Here is a 14,513-nt window from a genome sequence, read left to right on the forward strand (position 1 = left end):
CCCTGGTATTAGACATTTCCTCTGGGAAAATGATTCTGGTCGGGATTCTCCCAAGAAAATGCTAAGTGCCGAATTTGCATATAAACTGGAGTAACTCCCACCGATTTTATTTTTAGCATGATTTTCAGATTGAATCTCTGACACTCTGTGCATCAAGGAGTGCCCCAGTGGGATTCGCTCTGCAAATCAGGGGGAGGGGCCTATTCCCCCATGAGAGGCCGGCAGCATAGCGCTGAGTGGGCTATTGCGCATGCGCTGATCATAGAATCAGAGAATCCCACAGTGCAGAAAGAGGCCATTCGGCCCATCGAGTCTGCACCAACACAATCCCACCCAGGCCCTATCCCCATTTATTTACCCACTAATCCCTCTAACCTATGCACCCCGGGACACTAAGGGGCAATTTAGAATGGCCAATCAACCTAGCCCGCACATCTTTGGACTGTGGGAGGAAACAGGAGCCCCCGGAGGAAACCCACGCAGACACAGGGAGAATGTGCAAACTCCACGCAGACAGTGACCCGAGCCGGGATTCGAACCCAGGTCTCTGGAGCTGTGAAGCAGCAGTGCTAACCACTGTGCTACCGTGCCGCCCTGATCTGTCAGAGTGCAGATCGGCACATACGCGGTGGCCCCGCACTGCCAGGCTCCCGATCGCTGGCTAGCCCGATCACAGGCCAGTGCCACGCTCCCACATCATTATCCTCTGACCACACCCGCCCCCCCCTCCCCCCCCACCCCCCGATCGCTGGCCTCTGGACCTTTACAGGCCAGCCTCGATGTTTCCCCCACTCCCGGCAGTCCCAACAGCCACTGACCCCCTGGCAGCCCCAGCCCCAATCACCCTCTCCCTCCCTCTCCCAGCGATCCTCTGGCAAAGTGGTAGTGGGACCCACCCACCCCCAGTGATCAGCCCCCCCAACCAATAGGCCCTGCCGCAATAGGGTCCACCCCTCTGCCCCCACCCCCTTGACACTGCCTGATGTCCGATGGGTGGTGCCAGTTTTCCCCTTGAGCAGTGCCAGGGGGCCAGGTTGCAGGTTGGCACTGCCCAGGGAGCACCCTCCCTTACCCCAACCTCCTGTAGGGGTCTTCATGGCCTGTGTTCCCTCCAGCAGGGTCAGGCCGCCTGTTCCCCGTTAGTAGGGAGCTGGAGGGAACCACTCCTGGTCGGGAGGGAGATAACACCGGGCCCGGAGACTTCATTCCCAGGCCCGCTAATCAGATGCTAATCCTCATTTACATATTGTAATCAGCTCTGCGTCGATTCCTCTTCATGGGGGCAGAGAGCACATTTTGGAAAGCTGGGGGCCAGAAGTCCCCACTGCCATTTGCCCCGCTCTCCACCAATGAGAACGGAGAATTTGGTGCTCAGCCAAATCTCCATTTGCAGCAGCGGGAGTGGAGAACCACAGCAGCGGGAGTGGAGAATCACAGCCACGGGAGTGGAGAATCACAGCAGCGGGAGTGGAGAATCACAGCAGCGGGAGTGGAGAATCACAGCAGCGGGAGTGGAGAATCACAGCAGCGGGAGTGGAGAATCACAGCAGCGGGAGTGGAGAATCACAGCAGCGAGAGTGGAGAATCACAGCAGTGGGAGCGGAGAATCACAGCAGTGGGACCGGAGAATCACAGCAGCGAGAGCGGAGAATCATAGCAGCAGGAGTAGAGAATCACAGCAGTGGGAGTGGAGAATCACAGCAGCGAATCTGGAGAATCACAGCAGCGGGAGCAGAGATTCACAGCAGCGGGAGCAGAGAATCAGAGCAGCGGGAGCGGAGAATCACAGTAGCGGGAGTGGAGAATCACAGCAGCGGGAGTGGAGAATCACAGCAGTGGGATAGGAGAATCACAGCAGCGGGAGCAGAGAATCACAGCAGCGGGAGTAGAGAATCACAGCAGTGGGACAGGAGAATCACAGCAGCGGGAGCAGAGAATCACAGCAGCTGGAATGGAGAATCACAGCAGTGGGACAGGAGAATCACAGCAGCGGGAGCAGAGAATCACAGCAGCTGGAATGGAGAGTCACAGCAGCGGGACAGGAGAATCACAGCAGCGGGAGCGGAGAATCACAGCAGCGAGACGGAGAATCACAGCAGCAGGAGCGGAGAATCACAGCAGCGAGACAGAGAATCACAGCAGCGGGAGCGGAGAATCACAGCAGCGGGACAGGAGAATCACAGCAGCGGGAGCGGAGAATCACAGCAGCGAGACGGAGAATCACAGCAGCGGGAGTGGAGAATCACAGCAGCGAGACGGAGAATCACAGCAGCGGGAGCGGAGAATCACAGCAGCGAGACGGAGAATCACAGCAGCGGGAGTGGAGAATCACAGCAGCGGGAGCGGAGAATCACAGCAGCGAGACGGAGAATCACAGCAGCGGGAGCGGAGAATCACAGCAGCGGGATCAGAGAATGCTAGCCTTGAGCGGGGTCGGAGAATCCCAGCCAGGGGATTAGAAATTTTGGGAATAAAGATGCCGGTTGGCTATTGAGCCCCTCATAGCTGTTCTCTCATTCTCTTAGATTCTAGCTGATGTATACCACAATTTTCTTTATCTGATTCAATTCATATCAGACAATGCTCTTAATATGGATGTGGAGATGCCGGCGTTGGACTGGGGTAAACACAGTAAGGAGTTTAACAACACCAGGTTAAAGTCCAACAGGTTTATTTGGTAGCAAAAGCCACACAAGCTTTCGGAGCTGCAAGCCCCTTCTTCAGGTGAGTGGGAATTCTGTTCACAAACAGAGCATATAAAGACACAAACTCAATTTACATGAATAATGGTTGGAATGCGAATACTTACAGCTAATCAAGTCTTTAAGATACAAACAAAAGTCTTTAAGATACAAACACATTGTTTGTATCTTAAAGACTTGATTAGCTGTAAGTATTCGCATTCCAACCATTTGTTCTGTAAATTGAGTTTGTGTCTTTATATGCCCTGTTTGTGAACAGAATTCCCACTCACCTGAAGAAGGGGCTTAAGGCTCCGAAAGCTTGTGTGGCTTTTGCTACCAAATAAACCTGTTGGACTTTAACCTGGTGTTGTTAAACTTCTTACTTAATATGTGTGACAGGCTTGTGTTTGAAGGTTCCAAATGCCTCACTGCATCCACACACTTTTGAGGGAGGGAGTTCCAGTTTTGTGTGAAAAAGTGTTGCCTGATTTCACTCCTGAACAGCCGAGCCCAAATTTTAACATCATGTCTCCCCGTTCACTATCAGTGAATCAGAAATTGGGTTGATGTGAGGGCATTGGGAGGGAGAGAAGAAACCTGGCTGTGGAACACAAGGAATAAACTGGTGTCAAGGTAACTGGCAGGTACACAGTTGGAGGATATCACAGGAGAGGGGAAAGGAAAACATATCAAGTGATGGAAAGGAGAGTTGGATACCTTACTCTTGCCTTTGCCGGTTAGATCTCCTTCAATTGCAAATCAAACAAACTGCGGACAGTTTCAGTCCCCTTATCTAAGGAAAGGTATAATGGCATCGGAAGCAGCCCATACCCTCCTGCTGCCATGCCAATTTGCCAGTGGCAAGAAACTTGGCACCTCAGTATCCACCAGTGCACCACAAAAGTGGCCAATTAAAGGGCACTTCTTGGCTCTGACAGTATTTTGCCCACCTCGGCAGGACCTGCCCCCTCATGGGAAAATTGTCGGGCAAGCCCTGGTGACCTTCCAGTGGTCTCTGGTGGAGCGTTAGGCCCTCCTTGATGGGTGCTCTATAGCCCCCCCAGCAGCAATGACTGCCCCCTTGGCAACAGCACGCCCGGTGCTGCACCCCCTCGCCCACCCCAATGTGGAGGCACTCTCTTACTAGTTCTGGCTGAGCTGCCGCCCCCTCTGATTGGGCCATCAGCTCTTGGGGCCAGGCGGCAGTCCATAATTGGCTACCACCAGAAGAGTGTATCCCCTGGGTCCTGCTGCCAGTTGAAACGAGGTTGACTCCCGCCGTCAGCCCTGGCAGTTGGGCTAGACCATTATCAATAAAATTCAGGCCGAGATTTTCCTTTTATCTTGTCAGAACTCTGAGGCATGTCAGAACAGCATCTATACATGGGAGCATTATTCAAATCCTAATCTAATAATGGATGCAGTTTAACATTCCAAAGATGTGAGGGTTAGGGTGATTGGCCGTGCTAAATTGCCCCTTAGTGTCAGGGCGACTAGCAGGGTAAATACGTGGCATTACGGGGATAGGGCCTGGGTGGGATTGTTGTTGGTGCAGCTCGATGGGCTGAATGGCCTCCTATTCTATGATTCTATGAAAAATAAAGTGCACCTATCAGTGCCTGTCATTCCTGTATTGATCATTGCTCCCAATCTGAGGTTGGAGTTGTGTTATTTGCTGTATTGTTTTGCATATGTGACAAATTCCTGATTTCCACACATTTAGGGTAAGGTTGAAGCTGAATTCCATCTGCTTACTGGTGAGGAAGCGGAGAAAAATCCCGTTGGCTCAGGGCGCAAAGAGCCAGAACCATTGGAAAAACCCAAGTAAGTTTGTTCCCACGGATAGATTGAGATAATTTTAAAGAACATTGTCAGTCTGAGGGATCTAGTTTGCATTTTCTAGCTTTCTTACAACTTTCACTCAATGTTGAAACAACAGTGTGTACGGCGGATGTGGGCATTGCTGGCGAGGCCAGCATTTGGTGCCCATACCTGACTGCCCATCAGCGGATGGTCATGAGCCACCTTCTTGAACTGTTGCAGTCCATGTGATACAGGGACATGCACAGTGCTGCTCAGAGGGCTGTTCTAGGATTCTGAGCCAGCGACAGGAAAGGAACGCCGATATACTTCCAAGTCAAGAAGGTGTGAAGCTTGGAGGGGAACCTGTGGTAATGATGTTCCCATGCATCTTATACCGGAGGCAGTGGCATAGTGGTATCATCGCTGGACTAGGTGGGGACAACATGGCTTCAATCCTACCATGGAAGATGGTGAAATTTGAGTTCAGTAAAAATCTGGAATTAAAAAGTCTAATGATGACCAAGAAACCATGTCGATTGTCGTAAAGACCCATCTGCTTCCTACTATCCATTAGGGAAGGAAATCTGCTGCCCTTACCTGGTCTGGCCTACATGTGACACCAGCTGCACAGCAATGTAGTTGACTCTCTGAAATGGAGTGTGTTATGGATCAGGCCAGAAGCTCCACAATGTCTTACGAAGCCTGCCTGGATCATAAGTTTTGCACCTTCAAATTGGCTAGGATGAGCATGATATGTTCCACCTCAAGTATGACTCAAATAACCCACTAGGGAGCTTTTATCAATCAAAGTTTATTTAAGAATATAATTAACATGTATGGAAAGAAAATTAGCAATAACTTTTATCAATTACAAACAAAATCAAAACAACCACAATAATGTATTACTCCTAACAAATGTATCTAAGATGTTCCAGTCAAAACCAAAACTTCCTTTAGACAAAACCTTTTTCACAGGTTTAACACAGTAAAGACTAATGCTCACGCGATACTGGAACTAAATCCTTTGGATGAATGCTGCAATTCTGTTGATACACTCAGAACAGTTTGAAGGCAGAACAGTTTCCCAGAACACCAGAGAGACTCTCTGGTCCAGCCACCAACAGAGACTTTCTACTCAGGAAGGCTTTCAGCTAAACAGCAGAATTTCCCAAAACTAGGGAGAGAGAGAGAGAGAGAGATACTTCTTTTCAGCTTGATGTCCCTTCTAAAAAACTAAAACTTGCAGCTCAGAACTGAAAATGAAAGAGCTTCTGTCACCTGACCTGCAAACATTCTTCCTCCTAACAATGCAGGATCATAAAACTAATTTCCAAAGTAAAAATAAACAAACCCCATTCAAACCACTGAAGGAGCAATAAAAGGACTCAATGTGGACAACTCAGTGCCACAATGAGAGCTGAGAGCTACAGAGGACATGATTTTTAAGAAAATTATTAAAGGTACACAATGTCATAAGCACAGTTAGGGATGCCCAGGCAGCAACACTCACCTCCTTGAAATGAATTTTCAAAAAATCTTTCTAGATGGTAGAGGTCATGTGAATGGAAGTGCTGTTGAAGGAGCAGTGCATCTTGTGGATGGTACACCCTGCTGCGACTGTGCATTAGTGGTGAATGTTGAAGGTGGTGGATGGAGTGTCAATCAAGTGTGCTGCTCTGTCCTGGATAGTGTTGAGCTTATTGAGTGTTGCTGGAGCCACACTGATCCAGACAGGTGTATTCCATCATACTCCTGACAGCTGCCTTGTAGTTGGTGGGGACAGGCTTTGGAAAGTCAGGAGGTGAATTACCCACCTCAGAATTCTCAGCCTCTGATCTGCTCCTGTAGCCACAGTATTTATATGGCTGGTCCAGTTCAGTTTCTGGCCAATGACAAGCCCCCCCAGTACATTGATATTAGAGGATTCCGTGATGGTAGCCATCGAATGTCAAGAGAATATGTGTGGTGCAAATGTTACTGGCCACTTATGAGTCCAAGCCTGAATGTTGTCCAGGTCTTGCTGCACATGGACTTGGATTGCTTCAGTATCTGAGGAATTGCAAATGGTGCTGAACATTGTGCAATCATCAGTGAACATTCACATCTGACCTTATGATGGAAGGAAGGTCATTGATGAAGCAGCTGAAAATGGTTGCGCCTACGACACTATCCTGAGGAACTCCTGCAGCAATATTCCGGGACTGGGATAATTGGCCTCCAACAACCATCCTTTTTGTACTCGGTATGACTCCAACCAATGGAGAGGTCTCCCCCTGATTCCTATTGACATCAATTTTTCCAGCGATCCTTGATGCCACCCTCAGTGAAATGCTGCCTTGCTGTCAAGGGCGGTCACCTTCACCTCCCATCTTGAGTTCAACTCTTTTGCCCATGATTGGACCAAGGTTGTAATGAGGTCAGGAGCTGAGTGGCCCTGGCGGAACCCAAACTGAGCATCAGCAAACAGGTTATTGCTGTGTGAGCTCGATAGCACTGTCAACAACACCTTCCCTAACTTTGCTGATGATTAAGAGGAGGATGATGTGGCAGTAATTTGTTGGTTGGATCTGTACTATCGCGTAGATGTCAGTGCTGTCACTGAATTGGAACAATTTGAGTAGGGCCATGACTAGTTATGGAATCTATCATTCTTTTTTTGTTCCTTATGCAATATCATATTAGCAAGAGATACTGGGAAAAGTTCACTAAAGTCAAATAAGTTCCTGGTAGCCAGACGTTGCATTAGAATAAGCACAATGGACATGGTCGAGTTAAATATTGTTCAACTCTTCAGGTTTATTCCACCTTTAACCTAAGTAATTTATTTAATAATTAAATATCTTCAATTTACTAAATGATAATAGTATTACAAAGAACAATGCAGCACAGGAACAGGCCCTTCGGCCCTCCAAGCCTGCACCGATTATGTGTTCCTAACTAGACCATCCGTTTGTATCCCTCTATTCCCAGTCTGTTCATGTGGCTATCTAGATAAGTCTTAAATGATCCTAGCATGTCTGCCTCAACCACCTTGCTTGGTAGTGCATTCCAGGCCCCCACCACCTTCTGTGTAAAATACGTCCCTCGCATATCTGTATTGAACTTTGCCCCACTTACCTTGAACTTGTGACCCCTTGTGTTTGTCATTTCCGACCTGGGAAAAAGCTTCCAACTGTTAACCCTATCTATGCCTTTCATAATTTTATAAACTTCTATCAGGTCGCCTCTCAACCTCCGTCTTTCCAGGGAGAACAACCCTAGTTTACTCAATCTCACCTCATAGCTAAGACCCTCCATACCAGGCAACATCCTGGTAAACCTTTTCTGCACTCTCTCCAAAGCCTCCACCTCCTTCTGGCAGTGTGGTGACCAGAAGTGGATGCAGTATTCCAAATGTGGCCAAACCAACGTTCTATATAAGAACATAAGAAATAGGAGCAGGAGTAGGCCATCTAGCCCCTCGAGCCTGCCCCGCCATTCAATAAGATCATGGCTGATCTGACGTGGATCAGTACCACTTACCCGCCTGATCCCCATAACCCTTAATTCCCTTACCGCTCAGGAATCCATCCATCCGCGCTTTAAACATATTCAGCGAGGTAGCCTCCACCACCTCAGTGGGCAGAGAATTCCAGAGATTCACCACCCTCTGGGAGAAGAAGTTCCTCCTCAACTCTGTCTTAAACCGACCCCCCTTTATTTTGAGGCTGTGTCCTCTAGTTTTAACTTCCTTACTAAGTGGGAAAGAATCTCTCCGCCTCCACCCTATCCAGCCCCCGCATTATCTTATAAGTCTCCATAAGATCCCCCCTCATCCTTCTAAACTCCAACGAGTACAAACCCAATCTCCTCAGCCTCTCCTCATAATCCAAACCCCTCATCTCCGGTATCAACCTGGTGAACCTTCTCTGCACTCCCTCCAATGCCAATATATCCTTCCTCATATAAGGGGACCAATACTGCACACAGTATTCCAGCTGCGGCCTCACCAATGCCCTGTACAGGTGCATCAAGACATCCCTGCTTTTATATTCTATCCCCCTCGCAATATAGGCCAACATCCCATTTGCCTTCTTGATCACCTGTTGTACCTGCAGACTGGGCTTTTGCGTCTCATGCACAAGGACCCCCAGGTCCCTTTGCACGGTAGCATGTTTTAATTTGTTTCCATTGAGATAGTAATCCCATTTGTTATTATTTCCTCCAAAGTGTATAACCTCGCATTTATCAACGTTATACTCCATTTGCCATATCCTCGCCCACTCACTCAGCCTGTCCAAATCTCTCTGCAGATCTTCTCCGTCCTCCACACGATTCACTTTTCCACTTATCTTTGTGTCGTCTGCAAACTTCGTTACCCTACACTCCGTCCCCTCCTCCAGATCATCTATATAAATGGTAAACAGTTGCGGCCCGAGTACCGATCCCTGTGGCACGCCACTAGTTACCTTCCTCCAACCGGAAAAACACCCATTTATTCCGACTCTTTGTTTCCTGTCGGATAGCCAGTCCCCAATCCACTTTAACACACTACCCCCAACTCCGTGTGCCCTAATCTTCTTCAGCAGCCTTTTATGGGGCACCTTATCAAACGCCTTTTGGAAATCCAAAAACACCGCATCCACCGGTTCTCCTCCATCAACCGCCCTAGTCACATCTTCATAAAAATCCAACATGTTCGTCAAGCACGACTTTCCCCTCATGAATCCATGCTGCGTCTGATTGATCGAACCATTTCTATCCAGATGCCCTGCTATCTCCTCTTTAATAATGGATTCCAGCATTTTCCCTACTACAGACGTTAAGCTGACCGGCCTATAGTTACCCGCCTTTTGTCTCCTTCCTTTTTTAAACAGCGGCGTAACATTAGCCGTTTTCCAATCAACCGGCACTACCCCAGAATGCAACGAGTTTTGATAAATAATCACTAACGCATCCACTATTACCTCTGACATTTCTTTCAATACCCTGGGATGCATTCCATCCGGACCCGGGGACTTGTCCACCTTCAGTCCCATTAGTCTACCCAGCACTGCCTCTCTGGTAACATTAATCGTATTAAGTATTTCTCCTGCTGCCAACCCTCTATCGTTAATATTTGGCAAACTATTTGTGTCCTCCACCGTGAAGACCGACACAAAAAACGTATTTAAAGACTCAGCCATATCCTCATTTCCCACTATTAACTCCCCCCTCTCGTCCTCCAAGGGTCCAACATTCACTCTCGCCACTCTATTCCTTTTTATATATTTATAAAAACTTATACTATCATTTTTTATATTAATTGCTAGCCTAGCTTCATAGTCTATCCTTCCTTTCTTTATCGCTTTCTTAGTCTCTCTTTGTTGTTTCTTAAATTTTTCCCAATCACTTGTTTCTCCACTATTTTTGGCCACTCTGTACGCAGCTGTTTTTATTTTAATACTCTCCTTTATTTCCTTCGTTATCCACGGCTGGTTCTCCCTTTTCTTACAATCCTTGTTTTTTGCTGGAATATACTTTTGCTGAGAACTGAAAAGGATCTCCTTAAAAATCCTCCACTGTTCCTCAGCTATCCTACCTGCCAGCCTGCTCTCCCAGTCTACCTTAGCCAATTCATCCCTCATCCTATCATATTTCCCTCTGTTCAAACAGAGGACACTGGTTTGAGACCAAACTTTCTCCTCTCCCATCTGAATCAGAAATTCGACCATATTGTGGTCACTAGACCCAAGAGGGTCCTTCACAATAAGATCCTTAATTCTACCTACCTCGTTACACAATACCAGATCCAAAATAGCTCGTTCCCTCGTCGGTTCCGTAACATGCTGTTCAAGGAAACTATCCCGACAGCATTCTAAGAAGTCTTCCTCCATTCCACCCTTACCGACTTGAGTCTGCCAGTCAATGTGCATGTTGAAGTCCCCCATGATTATTGCCATTCCGTTTTTACACGCATCCCTTATCTGCTTGTTTACAGCCCTCCCTACCTCAACATTATTATTTGGGGGCCTATATACCACACCTACTAGTGTCTTTCTCCCTCTACTATTCCTCATCTCTACCCATAATGATTCCACGTTTTGTTCCTCAGAGCCTATGTCATCCCTCAGTACTACCCTGATATTATCTCTTATTAATAGCGCAACCCCACCACCTTTTCCTTCCTGTCTATTCTTCCTAAACGCCTGATACCCCTGGATATTCATCTCCCAGTCCTGGTCACCTTTCAGCCACGTTTCTGTAATGGCCACTAGATCGTACCCACTTGTGCTGATTTGCACCATCAACTCATTCACCTTGTTCCGAATGCTTCGTGCATTCAGGCAAAGTGTCCTTATTCCAGCTTTTATCTGAACCCGCTTTGATGAGTCGCGAACACCGTCTCCCTCTACTCCCTTATCTAAATTACCGCCTTCATTCACTTGCACCCTCTCCTCTACCATTAATTTTGTAATTCCCCTTACCCCTGCATCCTCCCCCCCATCAATTAGTTCCTTGATCCTAGTCAACTCTTCTAGCTCCCCTCCCCCCAACCTATCTAGTTTAAATTCTCCCCAGTAGCCTTAGCCAACCTACCGGCCAGGATATTGGTCCCCGTGTGATTCAAGTTCCACCCGTTTTTTGTATACAGATCACCCCTGCCCCTAAAGAGGTCCCAATGGTCCAGGAACCTGAATCCCTGCCCCCTGCACCAGTCCCTCAGCCACACATTCATCCTCCACCTCACTCCATTCCTGCCCTCACCTTCCCGTGGCACAGGCAGTAATCCTGAGATTACTACCTTTGCTTTCCTCTTTCTCAGCTGTCTCCCTAATTCCCTGTACTCCCTTTTCATGACCCCTTCTCCCTTCCTACCCACATCAGCGGTACCAATATGTACCGCTACCTCAGGCTCCTCTCCCTCCCACCTCAGGATTTCCGGGACGCGACTAGCGACATCCTGGATCCCGGCCCCAGGGAGGCAGACCACCATGCGAGAATCCCGCCTACCTCCGCAGAAACGCCTGTCTGTCCCCTTCACCATCGAGTCCCCGATTAATACCGCCTTCCTCCTCTTTTCCTTAGCCCTCTGAGTTACAGGGCTGGACTCCACTGCGGAGACACGGCCACTGCTGCTTCCCCCAGGCGGGCTGTCCCCCCCAGCAGTACTCAAGCAGGAGTACTTGTTGTGCAGGGGCAAATCCACCGGGGTGCTCTCAACCACCCTAGCCTTACCCTTCCTGGCCGTCACCCACTTGGCCTCTTCCCGTGGCCCTGGTGTGACCACCTGATGATAGCTCTTGTCTATCACCTCCTCATTCTCCCTCATCAGCCTAAGATCCTCGAGTTGTAGTTCCAGCTCCCTAACACGGTCTCTCAGGAACCGCAGCTCGACACACCCCTCACAGATGTGGATGTCCGGGAGGCCAGATGCCTCCAGGACCTCCCACATCCTACACTGGGAACAACACATTGGTTTCACACTCATACTGGACACTTTATGTCAAGTAAGACAGTGAAAAGTTAATAAGAGTGTAAGGAAACAAAAACTCACCCCTGCTCGTCCAAGCCCTGTGAGCCAAAGCCCTGACAGCTCACTCAACTTCCCACTCACTCTGCTGTCCGCTACGATGCTGCCCGCTGTATACTTTGGTGCACTTTTAAACCCTCCAAAAACTTCCCCTGGCCACTCCTGGCCTGACTTCCGGTTTTGAAAAAAACCTCCGATTTTAAACCCAAAATTAACTGAAAAAATAAATAATTAATTACAGTCAGAAAACCCACTCTCTTACCCTCAGCCTGCTCCTGGGAACAATGAAGCTGAACCTCCAAGGTAAGCCCTTTTTAAACCCTCCAAAAACTTCCCCTGGCCACTCCTGGCCTGACTTCCGGTTTTGAAAAAAACCTCCGATTTTAAACCCAAAATTAACTGAAAAAATAAATAATTAATTACAGTCAGAAAACCCACTCTCTTACCCTCAGCCTGCTCCTGGGAACAATGAAGCTGAACCTCCAAGGTAAGCCCTTTTTAAACCCTCCAAAAACTTCCCCTGGCCACTCCTGGCCTGACTTCCGGTTTTGAAAAAAACCTCCGATTTTAAACCCAAAATTAACTGAAAAAATAAATAATTAATTACAGTCAGAAAACCCACTCTCTTACCCTCAGCCTGCTCCTGGGAACAACATCATATGCCAACTTTTATACTCTATGCCCTGTCCAATAAAGGCAAGCATGCCATATGCCTTCTTCACCACCTTTTCCACCTGTGTTGCCACCTTTAAGGATCTGTGGACTTGCACACCCAGATCCCTCTGTGTGTCTATACTCCTGATGGTTCTGCCATTTATTGTATAGCTCCCCCCTGCATTAGATCTACCAAAATGCATCACTTCGCATTTATCTGGATTAAATTCCATCTGCCATTTCTCCGCCCAATTTTCCAGCCTATCTATATCCTGCTGTATTCTCTGACAATGTTCATCACTGTCCACAACTCCAGCAATCTTTGTGTCGTCCGCAAACTTACTAATCAGACCAGCTACATCTTCTTTCAAATCATTTATATATATCACAAACATCAGAGATCCCAGTACAGAGCCCTGCGGAACACCACGAGTCACCGACCTCCAATCAGAAAAAGACCCCTCCACTGCTACCCTCTGTCTTCTATGGCCAAGCCAGTTCTGTACCCATCTAGCTAGTTCACCTTTGATCCCGTTGAGATTTAACCTTTTGAACCAGCCTGCCATGAGGGACCTTATAAAATGCTTTGCTAAAATCCATGTAGAAGACATCCTTGGCCCTTCCCTCGTCAATCATTTTTGTCACCTCCTCAAAAAACTCAACCAAATTTGTGAGGCATGACCTCACAAATTGTGAGGTATTGTCCCTGGTAGTTGCTATACCAGCACATTGTGAACTCTGCAGCGTTGTACTCAGGTTATTGCTATTAGTGAGAGTTTGCCACCTCGGGGCTGTACAGTGTGTTGTGACCCTGCAGATGAGCAGACTTGTACAGGGGCGATTTTACCACCTCATCGGGCCCGTTTTTCAGTGAGGTGAGCTCGTAAAATCAGGAGTGAGTGGATGAGCGGGAATGGCACCCAGTTTCGCACCCATTTCCCATTGTACCAAAAAAAACAGTCATGATCTGGAACCCGCCCAAAAAAAGGATCAGAAACTCTCCTGTTTTCATACCCGCCCTGGAGTTAGAATTTTTTTGGTAAGATCACCCCCATAGTGTATTTTAAATTCAAGAGAATCATCGATATCCACGATGGTTTTAAAGTGTTTTTATCAACTTTTCTTTCTTTCCTACAGCCGTCCTGATACCTCCTTCTCTTGGTTCATCAATCCTTTCAAGTGCCTCTATTATCTGATTTGGAGGAACTACAAGAAGTACATCATTATTGGACTGATCTTGATAATCCTCACCTTGTTTATTGTACTGCTGATCTACACATTGCCTGCGGCAATAAGTACAAGGATAATGAATGGATAAACTAAAGTCTTCTTGATTGAAATTGAAGAACTCCTGGAAAATGTCCTCATCTACTTTTTTCTTTCCTGAATCGACCAAAACCTATTATGTTTCAGGTTTTAATTTCATGTGTATGTAAAGTTAAATAGCTGTTTAAATTCGGAATGGACTATTAACTGGCAAAGTGTTCCATTGGATAATTTTTCAATCAGACTGCAAGCCATTGAAACATGTCTTTTTGCAGAGTTCTACTAGTTGCTTAATTTACTATGACAATATTTGCTAAATTGAAATTAGGATCCTAATAACTACTGCCGTCGTCCTGATTCTGTCACACTCTGTTTATAAAGCACAATTTCTACTTCAATATACAAGTTGATAATGTATAGCCTGTTAGAATATTCCCAATCTGTCCTCTGTGTGAAAGCAGCATTCTTATTTTTCATAAATTACTGGAAAGTTAAATCTGCAAAGCATCGCAGTTCAGTTTCAGAAATAACGGCCACAATTCTCCGGCCGTTCATGCCAGAGGAATTCTACGGTCCCCCTAACAGCGCACCCCCACCCATTGGTCTCCCGCCAG

General features: G+C 47.4%; 1 protein-coding gene across 1 annotated transcript in view; it reads left to right on the top strand.

Annotated features, from left to right (window-relative positions):
• fer1l6 (fer-1 like family member 6) overlaps positions 1-13,951 on the top strand; it is a 193,476-nt gene extending 179,525 nt beyond the window's left edge. The window contains exons 40-41 of the mRNA XM_078215513.1: positions 4,408-4,508; positions 13,771-13,951. Coding sequence (XP_078071639.1) covers positions 4,408-4,508; positions 13,771-13,951 — 282 coding nt within the window. The remainder of the gene's footprint in view (positions 1-4,407; positions 4,509-13,770) is intronic.
• Positions 13,952-14,513: the final 562 nt, after the last annotated feature.

Source organism: Mustelus asterias, chromosome 7, assembly GCF_964213995.1.
Source record: "Mustelus asterias chromosome 7, sMusAst1.hap1.1, whole genome shotgun sequence".
NCBI lineage: Eukaryota > Metazoa > Chordata > Chondrichthyes > Carcharhiniformes > Triakidae > Mustelus > Mustelus asterias.